We start from the raw sequence: 13,805 nt of genomic DNA on the forward strand, positions 1-13,805 counted from the left end.
ATCGACATTCTTCCGACTATTCGAAGTTCTGTGTGCCTTATCACCTTAAAGAATAGGAGGTATTTTTTGGCTGATTTGAAAATAAATCGGCTCAGCACCATCACTCTTTCAGTTAGTCATCAAACTTTCTTCTTGTTAGTTGGGTTCTTCATTTCTGTGAGTACTTAAATTTTTTCTGGATTAGCTTCAATTTTTCGCTGAGTGACCATGAAGCCAAGGAATTTTTAAAGCTCACCCCGAAAATATACTTAGATTTAGTTTCATTTGGTAGCACTAGAGTTCGTTGAAGGCTTCATACATATCGGCAACGTGTTGGTCGTTGTCGACATTTTTAATGTATATGTCATCCACATACACCTCTGTATTACGGTTGATTTGTTTCTTAAAGATCTTGTTGACCAAGCATTGATAAGTCGCCCCCACGTTCTTTAACCCGAATGGCATTATTCTGTAATGAAATATCATGAAGGATATCTTTTCTTCATCTTCGGATGCCATTCGGATTTGGTTGTAATCCAAGAATGTGTCCATGAAGCTTAGGAGCTTGTGGTCTGAGGTGGCGTCTATCAATTGATCAATTCTTGGCAAGAAAAAGTTGTCTTTGGGGCAAGCTTTTTTGAGATCAGTGTAGTTGATGCAGATCCTTCACTTATCGTCGGCCTTCTCTACTATGACCACGTTGGCAATCCACTTTAGGTAATTCGCTTTTCGGATGAATCTTGTCCTGAGAAGCTTGTCAACTTTTTCATCGATCGTCTTCTGCCACTCTGAAGTGATTTTTTTTTGTTAGATGGGCAGATGATGAAAATCGACATTCAATTTGTGAGTGATGGCATCAGGAGAGATACCTGGCATGTCGGATACTAACCACGCAAAGGCGTCGGCATTCTTTCGAAGGAAATCGATTAGTCGCTCTTTGAGGTGTTCAGGCAGCTGATTTTCGATCTTGACAATCCGATTTGGATCGTTCTTGAGCATCACTTCGATGAGCTCCTCTACCTGTTCACCTCGATTCTCGCCTTCATCCTTCTTTAGGTCCAATCATTCGATCAGCAAAATTTCCTTAGGCTTGCTCCCTTGGATTGTTGCCATAAAGCATTGTTTAGCGAGTGCCCAATTGCCTCTCATCTCTTCGATCTTATTTTTGGTCAAAAATTGGATGAGGAGGTGATATGTCGAGATGATGGCTCTCAAGGCATTAAGTTCGGGTTGTCTAAGGATTACATTGTATGCTGAGGATATTCGGATCATGAGGAAATTGAAAACCACGGTTGCTTGCTAAGGTGGTTTTTTCTCTCCATGAGTAGTTCCACCTTGCCTTCATGGATATTGAATTGCAGAAGAAGTCGATGAGCGGTACGTTGACGTGCTTGAATCATTCTTTAGGTAATTTCATTCTTTGAAAAACATCATAAAATAAGATATTGGTGAAACTTTCATTATTAACTAGAATTTTTTTTATATCATAATTCGCTATCATCACTGAAATGACAACGATGTCATTATAAACAGTTTGAACTTCACTTACATCGGCATTAGAAAAAGAAATGGCAACATCAGATGAGGGAGAGTTTGCTTCATCGGTCCGTTGCCTCTTTCACTCGGACCCTTCGACCTCTTCCTCCCTTGCCCATCCCGCTTTCAGCGAGACTTGAGATCATATTAATGATGCCAGCCATCGGTAGGTTGTCGTGGTTGTTGTTCATATCAGTTGGCACCTGATGTGGTTCTTCAGCCAGTCTCTTACCCTTGTTTCGGACATAACCTCCAAGGTATCCTTGGCGGATGAGATGCTCGATCGCATCTTTCAACTGGCGGTAATCCTCGATGTCATGTCCGTGGTCTCGGTGGAAGCGATAGTATTTCTTCTTATCTCTCTGACCTATTGGTGCTCTCATCTTCGAAGGCCAATGTATGATGTCTCTTCCTTCGATCTCCATGAGGATTTGGGCACATGGGGTTGAGAGAGGGGTGTAGTCGCTGAATTGATGTGGAGGGCTTTTCACCCTCTTCTGTTTCTAGGGGCAGTTGCCCCCTCCTTTAGGGGCTTCACGATCATCGTCATGGGTTCCCTTGTTGTCATCGCTCTTCCTCCCTTTGTGCCGAAGTATCTCTTCCTCTTCAACCTATCTGTACTTCATTACTCGGGCAAGAAATTCGGCATAGTCCTTCAAAAAAAATTTATCTAGGAAAAAAAATTAGACGCTCATCGTTGAGTCCGCACTTCATTGTTGACATCGCGTCGATCTCATTGAAGTCTCAGACTTCCAATGTGGCATTGTTAAAATGCACCACATAGTCTCTTAACGACTTATCCTCTCTCTGCTCAATAGAGAAGAGATCGTTATTGTTCCTCGGCTTCGGCCTCTAGTTGTCGAAGTACAACACAAACTGCCTTTCTAGTTGCTTGAAGGAGTGAATAGATCCATGCGGGAGGCTGGAGAACCAGACCCTCGTGCTTTTCTTGAGTGTCATTGGGAAGGCCTAGTATTAGAGGGTGTTGGACGTCCCTTGCAACGTCATGAGGGCTTTGTAACCCTCCAAGTGGTCAAGCAGGTCGATGGTGCTGTCGAACTGCTCGACCATTGGCATTTTAAACCAATTCGGGATCGGCTTGCTCAGGATTTCTCAGAAGAATGGAGGTTGGGTTGTGAAGCTGAAGCCATCATTCTGCTGATGGCTAGCTCTTTGGAACTCGCTGATTCGATGTTCCAATTTTCGAAGCTTCTTCTCAAGTTCACTCTCATGTTGGGAGTAGTGTCGGCATAGGGAGAGACTTGAAGTGGAGTCTCCCTTGGATGGCTCTAGCGATCGATCCTGTTGATCATCTCCCCTAAAGCTTTGAGGGCGTTGGGACGAATGGTGCGAAGGTGATTTAGCTAACAATGACCGCCGGCGTGAAGCTTGGGCTGCATCTGAAGGTCTCTGCCCTCGTTCGAATCTCTCTGCATGGGTCCAACAGCTTCGTTGCGATGGAGCCACTGAGGAAACTGGCATCTTTTTCGTGCTACACTGTTATAGCTATTATACAGCAGCTATGAGCGTCTGGATTTGCTCTGTCAGTGCGGCGATCGGATCTGGATGAACGATGGCAGGCTGCTAGAGAGTTCGCTCCCCAGTGCTCTGCTCGTTGGGGTTGCTGTGCAGTGATGACTGTTGGTGCAATATGGTAAGGTTGTTCTGAGATCTGATTCTCACCATCTTCCTCCAGGAAATGGGGCTGGGCACTTCTTCTAGCGCCAATCTATTGTCGCCCCTCGAGATTGATCGATGTGGCGAGATAGCTTGGACTCTCCACACCGCTAGAGCAGTTGGGTGCTGACCAGGGCCTCAAGGACTTGCAAAAGAAGTCTTCACACGCCAAAGAAGGAGGGTTTTTCGATGGGGGAACCTTCGATGCCTAAATCAGTAGGGTTTTGGAGAGGAGAGAACAGAGGAGGAAAAGGGTAGTGAGTGTTAAAATTGAAATCGAAATTTTTCTCTTTTTTTCCTTCCTTTATATAGGAGGAAATCTGATAGATTGTTAGAGCCTGCCAGGGCCAGAGTGGTGGCTGTTAGGAGGCTAGAGTGATGGTTTCAGAGGGTTGTATAGCACCAACCACCCACATTTGGAGGATAGTGGATTGTTGTAATAGAATGTTGACTTGGTGGATTCTGCATGCCAGAAAGATCTAGTGGCGTCTGAGCTGGAGGACGGTGCTTAGAGAATTAGGACGGAACGAAGTAAGATCGATTAATACCCAATGATATTGTCCTTATCGAGCTTCCGATCTCTGACGCGTCATAGGCCGTAGACCGATGTCTATGATGCTCAGATCATGCGATGCAGTTTGGATTGTGTCTCAAACTGTCAGGTCATGACATTATGTGTCTATTATATTATCGAAAAATGATAATATCATCAGATGGATAAAATACAGTCTGACTGAATGAATGCTTCATTTTTAACCAAAAAAAAAAAAAAGCCCATCCTTTGGATTTTAAAGTAGAACAAATGCTTGATTATACCCGAAAGGCCGAAAAAATGTATTTTTTTCTCTCCTGACGTGGGACTAAAATATCAGCACATCTACAAGGGCATTCCCGACTCATTTGCCTTAGGATTGGTACGCTCGAGACTGCTAATGCATGATAGCCAAACTATTTCCGCAAAAATAAATTGATAATTTTCAAGATATCAATGGATACTATATTCTTCATATTGATCAATAAATTGATATTTTTAATATCAATTGATACCATATTCTCCATATTGATCAATATTTTTAGTATTTTTACTTTTTAAACAGACTTTCTTAATTAATAAATCTTAAAATCAAAGCTAAAACATAGTCCACAATCTTGGATGTATCAAATTGACAGAGATTTCAATATCCCCATTTGAAAATATTGGTCAACATCTTGGAAAATCTGGATTCCCATCAAATTCTCACTTTCCATGCCAGCCAAAATAAACTGAGATCTCAATTTATATCACTCTTGGCCGGAATTTTTTTTAAAAAAAACATTTTTTTTGGCACTCCTGCATCAGCTTTCTGGTAGTAAGATCCAAAAGAGCTTCAAAAGAAAAGCAAAGAAAAGAAAACAAGCGTGCGAACCTCACACGGATCTATGTCGTGTTTCCCCTCCCCTTTTCCCTGCATATTGGTTCTTTCAACCCACTACATATCCCATGGATGATGTCCGTTAAGCCTTAGCACCCTGCAGATCCGGACCAGAAGCAATCGTATCAGCACCAAACCTTGAAAATTAACCGCCTGTCACGTTACTCCGCAGGCATGCTTTTACTCGGGGAATCATTTCTGGTATCAAACATTTAATGAATACCCATCAAAATGTCTGACACATATTACAGACGAGGAATCATTTCTGGTATCAAACATTTAATAATTACCCATCAACAGCCCTTTGTTCAATAAGCGTCTAGTACATAATACAATGGACAACTCGATGCAAATGTACACACAAACAAGAGGTAAGCAGACTGTCCCAATTACAGCTTGTGAAATGATGAGCAGCCGCATTTACCCCAATGCCTATGATTCGTCCGGCTTTGGCTCGAGGACTACAGAGAATTTCTCTTTATGATCACCTCGAAGGACTTCCACAATCACCTAAAATTTAACAGGGCAACAAATAATTTAGATAAACACAATCAGCAAGATGAGCAGTTATTTGCATTGAATTACATTGGCATCATCACTCTTCAAACAATAGTTGGTATCTGTTCCAACAGTCACTACCAAGCAGGAAGCAAACATTTTGAAAGGCAGGGTCCAGATGAAGTGTATGCTTATAAGAAATCAAATATATAATCTCCAACTTCCATGCATTCCTCACTGGGTCCATTGATGTGCAATCGTGTCTCCTTGGAGGTTTATGTTAATCAGTTAATCGGACTTAAGAGTTCAGTTAGACCCCAGTGAGAAGCATTTGATATACTTCATTAGAATAACAGTTTAATTGTCCAACTGACAGCTGATCTGATGTCCGATACTTGTACAGAGGTGTATAGTTAGTTTTGAAGAAACTAACCCAAAAAAGTTGACCTATCACTAAGCTGTTGCTGGATTTCTTTTTGAAAAGAAGAAGAAGAAGAAGAAGTTGGACAGAGTCAGAGAGATGACCTACCGAAAAAGCAAAGATAAAAAACTATCTGCGAGAGCTGATGCACCTTTCAAGGAACAAAATGCAGGGTTCATGCAATAGAACAATAAATGGAAGATAAGGCAGAGCATACCGTGTCACCAACTTTACACTGGTCCAAGATTCGGTACAGGTCACTTCCATTTGTGACCTTTTTACCATTCACAGAAGTTATGATATCTCCCAAAATCAGTCTCCCATAGGTATCTCGCTTTGTTGGTCGCAGACCCTGCAAAAGGTCAAATGAAATCATCCATTGAGTGCGTTTTTTTTCCATAAAAGGGAGATATTGAGTGAAAAGTTCGACCATTTGAGTAGTCTGAGCTAAGAATTAAGCATCCTAACTTCTGCAACTGAAAGAAACAAAACACACTCTCAACAGAGATTGTGAAATGCTTTGAACTTTCATGAAAGAGAGAGAGAGAGAGAGAAAGAGAGAGGCTAGAACAACTAAAACGTCAACCATGGGTGTAAGTCCCTGTTGGTACCAGGCATCCTGGATCCTGATAGGTGATCGACCAGGTCTTGGGATGCACCTAGGACCCTGATGCCCTCCTCACCAGGCCATCCCAGTTGGTATGGTTGATGCCAACTGGTGCAAGTGGGAGGGGCGCCTGCACCAGCCAGCCTAGACTCTTGCCAACAGGATGTGCAGAAAAGGCACCAGGTCCTGCCCCTTTTTTGCTATCGGCACTGGAATGGTAAGAGCGGAAAAAAGGGAGCCATGGTGCCTTTTCTGCTCAGATCTGGGTTGGGAAGTAGAGAGCCATGGAGAATGCAGCAGTCGATACTGACCAAATGTTTTATGTAGAATTCTTTTAGGATTCTTTTATGATGGAGGGCAGGGCTGAGATTGCTTTAGGATGTAGATTTATTCTTTGGGAAGGAGGATATTTAGGATAGCGAGTCAAGTTGCTTTGATGAATCGGTTTGAATTTCAGTTTCTAAATCGAACCAAACTTATTAGTCTTTTTTTCTTTCTTTGGTTTTGTTTTAATTTAGATGGTCAAGATCTCTTTGGTTTGATTCAATGGTTGAGATCATTTCTTAAAGAAAAAAATATCTGCACATTTGTATATGGTGTGTGTGTCTATATATATATATATATATATATATATATATATATATAAAGAAATATGTACTAAACAATCATGAATCTGAAAAGAGGAAAAAATTCATGAGACCATGACATCACCGCTTTGCCTGCAGGACCATTTGCAGGAGCATCTAGAACGAGCACTCCGCTGACTCCAAGCTGCTCCACTGACTGATCTGGTGCAAATTTGATTCCTAAGATAGGTCTTGTAACTCTGCCAAATTTTACAAGCTGGTCGACAATGCCACCAACCTAGAGAAAAAAAAAAAAACAGACCATATGGAAGTGAAATATATAAAAATGTGGTCTTAAGTGTTACCAATAATATAATGGTTATCTTTATGATATCTTCAAACAAGCAGTGATGGATAATTACGCACTGTATCAACTGGAATTGAAAATCCAACACCAGAGGATGCTCCTGAAGGAGAATAGATAGCTGTATTTATGCCTATCAAGCTACCAGAACTATCAAGCAACGGTCCCCCACTATTGCCTGGATTAATCGCTGCATCAGTCTGAATAACATCCTGTATAGGACGGCCCGTGGCAGCAGAACTGATTTCTCTGCGCAGTCCACTGCATAGTTTGCAAGGTTTCAGTGTATCAGGAAGACAACTTTTGTAGCAATAATCGTATACCAGACATACATCAAGTCGTAGGTTCCTGAGAACCACATTCTAACAAATGAGCGATGAGACTGCTCACCTGATAACTCCAGTTGTAAGCGTATGATCAAGGCCGAACTGCAAAAAGAAACATGAAAATGAACGTGCATCTATGGGAGTGATCATGCTAATTCATTAATTAGCATGTCTCACTTATGCTGAAATTCACAAGATATTAACAATTATGTTTACTTAAAATGAAGTGAGCAGTTAGATAAAACATGATGCTGTAAATAAATCACACCTAAATGCCAGACCAAGAAGCAGAGCTAATACAAGATGGGGTAACCTCTTTCTAAATACTAGCCCACAATATATGCGATATCTGTCAACTTACCTATTCACCGCCTGGTTGCCTTCTCAGAAGATGAGGTGATATGTAATCAAGAGCTCTAAAACTAACATTATTTAGGAAACACACCAAGAATATGCATCACTGTTGGCCATTTGAAGAGAATCCTCAGTCCATGTATATGTATGATCGGTTGTGGCTACAAAATAAGAATGTGTCTGGAAGAATTGTCTCCATCAACACCTAATAATTTTTTCACCCAATGAATTGAAAACAGGACACCAGGATGGATAGATAATTATTTCCACCTTTTTCATATGAAATTGTATAGTATTGGATGGAATTGCTTAAGTCTCTTCCGAAACATATCGAACCACAAAACATACCTATGGTTGTCCTGAGTACAAATTAATAGGCATGTTAGTTATCAGCCATAACTTCAAATACCAAAAACATTAGCTGCTTAGTTCATACTATTTTTTCATATTATGTCTGCAGACAGCCATTACTAGGAAACCTAACTGTATCAATCTGGAAACAGTCAATAGTCATACATGCATCTTCAATACAACTTAATAACTAAAGTACTGCCTACATACTAGATTTGAAAGAGGTTTATAACATTGTTAGTTATGCTACTTTATTTGGGAATATCATACATATAATCTTCTTGTGCAGCAAATATAATGCATCAAGAGCTATTTTTTGGAACCAAAGATTCTGACTAAACAGGATGTCGGTCTTTATCCAGCCCCTGCCTTTCAAAGTTGCAGACATATTGACAGATATAAAGAAACAAAAGGATAGCTGCTTAGATTATATTAACTGTGTCTGGCAACGTGAACATTCTGCTATGAGCTGCTATCAGTCATGAAAACTTACTCTTGTAAAACATTGTCAGTCTGCCACTTTTGACCTTAGGTTGAAAACTGGCAAGACTGTCAAAACAATGTCTACAATCCATGATGTAAGTTACCCTCAATGGCTTAATCTATAAAGCTGACATTGTATAAATGGGATATATCTTGATGGTTCTAAACAAACAAAAGAATAAAAATTTTTGACTTCTCTTAGAACATGCTGAAAAAAGACAGTGCAACAGAATTAGAGGTAGAAGAAAGTTGACCGGCTAGGAAGCTATCTAAGCAGCTCAGTATGATGAGCATATCAGAAGAACAAAAAAGGTTTATCAGAGTTGGAAACTAGCTACAAGCTACGCAAGGTGTGGTTGGATAAAGTGCATATTACACCTCCGTAGCAATTTTTTCTTTTCAAAGAAAAAAAGGCTGGACCAGACTCACAGTCTCACCTTCTCAGGCAATAAATTGCACTTGAAATAGTGTAGATATGCCACTCTCGTAGCAACATGTTTCCCCTCTGCTGTTTCTACCTACCCATCATTTTCATTTTATGGTGATGATGCCACAGGTTGTGGTGCAAGATGCAAAATTAATGTATGGAATTCCATAATTAAAGTCTCAATGATATAATGGATGAAACACGAGCTCTGCATACAGTAGATAAAGTACTCACAGGGTTTCCAATGGCAAAAACTTTCTGACCCACTAAAAGGTCTGCTGAGATGCCGACTGGAATGGGTCTCAATTTGCCTTTAGGAGCATCAATACGCAAGACAGCAACATCCTTGTCTTGGTCAAATCCGACAACTTTTGCTTCATATACTGATTGATCAGCAAGGGTGACCCTGTATATAACTAGCAAGTCTAGCATTACTTTAATTAGGAACTAGATTGTCCTAGAACTGCAGAAAATTAAAAGAAAAAAACATAATAAAATCATTCAAGAAAGACATTTGGCAACACTTAGTTGATTAAACAACAGAAGGCCAAAGCTATTGATATAAAAAGTTATCCAATTTATTAGATTCGTAAATCATAAAAAACCTGATGCATATTAAATGGTCACATGGAAGAAATGCCAGTTAGTTAACTAAGTCTCAGTTCACTATAGATTTTAACAACCACTGTCATAAGATCATATCATGGCCAATGTTTGAATATCAAACAACCTAAGGGAACTTTATTAGGGGAAAAAAGACGTGTTAAACATGTTACATGACTTCACCTTTTGTCTTTAAACATGTTACATGACTTCATCTTTTGTCATTTACAATGCCAGATTCATTAAAACCAAAATTTTCAATCAACAAAAGAATAAAAGAAGCTTTATTTATTGGTGAAAAAAACTAAAATTGGGCCAGTTAAATAAAACCAAAGTAAGACTACAAGTGAAGGGCAAAAAAAAAAAAGTGTATATATATATATATATGTATATATATATATATATATGTATATATATATATATATAGATAGATGTATAAAGCATGATTGTCAAAGATGACACACAGAACAACCAAGGTAATAAAAAATCATAGCATTGCCACCATTAGGAGTGTAAATGAATCAGGATGACCTAATTTATACCCACAATTCACATTCAGCTGGCTGCTTCCTGGTCTGAATTTTGGCTGATATTTTTTCTTGTCTCCTTGGACTCAAATGGAATCTGAATGTCTGGTTCAAAAAGTAAAAGTTGATAAGAATGGTTTTGATATGTTTCTTGAGTTTCTAACTTTTCTTTTTTTTCCTCTTCAGATTCCAAGATTTATATATTTTTTTAAAACTACAATAAACCATTTTGTGCATCAAAGGAAGGATCAATAGGTTATTGGATGCTGAGTCTAAATATAGCCCGCATGCCAGTTTATAAGATGGTTTGAAGGTATGCTTAAAAGTCCACAAGCTGAAACATCCTACCACCAGTTCTGGCCAGAAGAGACATGAAACTAGGGTCACTTTACAAGTTCTGATGAAATTAACTTATGGGCCAAATTTCTTTTACATATGGGCCACTTATACACATATTTTATAAATTCTTCATTTCTTTGAATGTTTTCAGCCATTTGCTCTAAATTAAGCTTAGATTTTGCATGTTTGGGATGGTTGATGGCATTACACTGTTATATTCCACTTACTTTTAATGAGAACATGATTTTTTCTTGCATAGATTTTGATATCCCAAAGGTCAAATCTCATTGACTTTCTACTGCCATATGTTAAATTTCCATTAAATAATAAAATGAAATATTAGACTCCAAACATAATGTTTCAACATTGAATACCTTATTCTTTTGCCTAAGTTTGAATGACAAAATTTTGGATTATTACTTGCTGAAAGATCTTTTCGTAGCAACAATGATAACTCATTGGTCTACCCAAAAATGAAATCAAAACTGAGCTCCAAACCACGTTATCTTCCCCTTTTCAGAATCTGCCTTCTATTTATCTTTAGGAGGAGTAGACAATGCATAATTCTACGATATTTCAATTCTCTCTACTTCTTTCAATAAGAATGCTAATATGTTCATCTATCATAATCTTATCTCACCTTGTCCTCCAGCATTCTTTGTGCTGATAATTCAATTTTTTATCTCAAGTTTGATGGTAAAAAACTGCTAATTCATATAGAGCCATTGAACCAGCCTAAACAAAAACTAGAGCTATATGCATTATATGGACATAAAGCAATCAACCGGATCATTCGATACAATAGTATGAACAAGATACCATGGCAAACCCATAGAAGTATCTCTTTTATCAAAGATAAATAGACACTATGTCAGTGTATTTTATTGCATTGGAAAGGACCCATGTACCTAAGTACTTAATCTTTTCAATGGATTCTATGTGAGAGAGTTAATATTTATTCTGTTCCATTGCAATAGTATTAACATTTTTTTTCAAATTTCCTTATGAATGAAAAAAAATGTGGAATTTAATAGCAGGTTTTGGAATCTTTTGGTACCAGATCTACTTCCAAAGAAATTTACTCCACTTTTTGGACTGCTGGATTCTGACAATAAAATTTCTATTTTTCTCATTTATTCTTCCTTTCTTCTTCATTAATGGCCTTCTAATTCCTCAACAATCTAGATCACAACATTATTCATTTTTCTTTCTAATTTTTCAAAAAGATGTCCAAAATCTGAGCCGAATCACCGAAGGAATACTGAACTGCTTGAATTGCCAAAAAAAAAACTGGAAGTCTGGAATGCATCCAGACCATCCAAAAAGAGAAACAGAAATCAATCTTTTGTTCCACTTTCTTTTCCAAATATTCCATTTGTTTATCCTTAAAAGGCAAGCATGGCCCAAAGTTCTGTAATGTCATTTTTCTAAGCCTCTAAGAGAAATTTAATATCCTCATCTGCCATCATCTTATATCTCCTTGCCCTGCAGTCCTTTCGTTGGTAATTCAATCCTTAACTTTTAGTTGAGTTATCCCACACTTATTTTGTTGCATTTAGAGGTTCCCTTGTTTACCATATTTTGCATGTGATCTCACCACCACTAGTTTCCTTGATGCATAATAAAAATTACTCCTCAATAATGCAACTCTAGGTCGAGCGATCCTATTCCTAGGCAGAATGGATTGTTATATGTGTAATATCATGACAAGCAATCTACCAAACATTACTGTATCAAAGAATTGGAGCGCGATCCCACATACCTGAGATCAGAAGCCCCGCGGATGACATGATAGTTGGTCACGATGTGGCCGTCCTTGTCCCACACGAAACCCGACCCCGACCCCTGTGGCACCTCCAGCACATCCAGCGTGAATGCATCTTGTCTACACCACAGATGCGTAACCGTTAGAATTCACCATAAACATCGGAATAAAACTGGAATTAGCCAAAGCACGCGACACGAGATCCAGTTACCGGACGGCGAGGTTGGTGATGTAGACGACGGAGGGGGTGTTCTCCTGGAAGAGGCGGACGGTGGCGAGCTCGTCGGACTGGAGCTTCCGCGGGGTGGTGACTACGAAGGCGTTGGCGGTGCCTGCGTCGGAGATAAAAAGGGAGAAGGAGAGGGTCAGGGAGGCGAGGAGGACGTAGAGGGAGTCGATGGCGGAGGAGAAGAAGCTGCCGCGCAATTTATCCGGAATTAACTTCTGGAAGGAAGGGGAGGTGGTGATCGGAGGGCAGGGGTTGTTGGAGAAGAGAAGGGAAATTACGGAGGGTTTGGGGATGGACGGAGGGGTTTTGGGGCGAAAGAGAGCCTCGAATGGGTGTGGTTGGGGATGGAGGCGAGGGCTCTCAGAGTAAGGGAGGATTGGCGAGGAGTGGGGAAGAGAAAGAGTGGTGACGCGGCGGCAGCCATTGTTTGAAGGACTGTTACTACCCTGCAGCACCGGTTGTCACGGAATGGATATAAAATATAAATATATAACAAGGTTACAGGAGTTTGGGAAAAGGGGTAAAAATAGAAGATATAATTTGTGTTATCGCTTGCTTGTGTGGATTCAGAATCATTCATTGGAACCTTGGAGGTTTATACTTGTTGCTACAACGTTCTGGCATGAGACCACCTTCGTTCTATCGGGATCATCCACTGACTCCTGGAATGTTCGAACTTAGATCATGTGCATGATTATTGCATCGTCTCCAATTATCTCTTTCACCTTTGCATATGCATGCATCCTTTTAGAAGCACTATTAATGTACAATTTTTCTTATAATTATTAATTTAATTTTTATTAACATTATTATATTAAAATTTTAAGAGATTAGTATTGTCATCTACACTTTTTTAATCTTTCTAATGTATGTTTATGCAAGTATTTTTTGCGACGAGAACTTGGCACTCTCTGCTTTGAGCTTTGGTTTGGGTAGATTATTTTCCATCCATTTAGATTGGACCCGGGAGTCCATTGCTTCTCCTTAGGGAGATCAACGGAAACACGATAGACCAGTAGTCTCACTAATCAATTTATGTTTATCAGAAACATATCGCCTTGCTTAAATTTCATTACCATGTTGCACTGCCTAGATTTTTTATAGTTACCACTGAACTACTAAATATTCGAGGGGCCTAAATTATTGCAATAGAAAAATATCATTTATTTCTTCATTTTTTGTTTAAGGGTAAATAAATTTTTTTAAAGGCCCAGCACAGCTCATATGCATCTCCTCGCCAATCAAAACCTGTCACATAACCAAGTCATTGGAAGTTCCTGGAACTGGGTTATAAAGGATCAGTTGTCGTTTTCTCTCCACTTTGGCACGAAGAACTTAAAA

At 39.4% G+C, this 13,805-nt stretch overlaps 1 protein-coding gene across 1 annotated transcript; it reads right to left on the bottom strand.

Moving 5' to 3' along the window:
* Positions 1-4,866: 4,866 nt before the first annotated feature.
* Positions 4,867-12,998, bottom strand: LOC105047147 (protease Do-like 1, chloroplastic). The gene is given in 9 exon segments (XM_010925953.4): positions 4,867-5,114; positions 5,741-5,875; positions 6,842-6,994; positions 7,123-7,321; positions 7,451-7,488; positions 9,236-9,407; positions 12,233-12,355; positions 12,447-12,786; positions 12,789-12,998. Coding segments are annotated over 9 exon segments (1,338 nt in total). The 5' UTR covers positions 12,889-12,998; the 3' UTR covers positions 4,867-5,036.
* Between the last annotated feature and the right edge of the window lie 807 nt (positions 12,999-13,805).

This window comes from Elaeis guineensis, chromosome 6 (genome assembly GCF_000442705.2).
Source record: "Elaeis guineensis isolate ETL-2024a chromosome 6, EG11, whole genome shotgun sequence".
NCBI lineage: Eukaryota > Viridiplantae > Streptophyta > Magnoliopsida > Arecales > Arecaceae > Elaeis > Elaeis guineensis.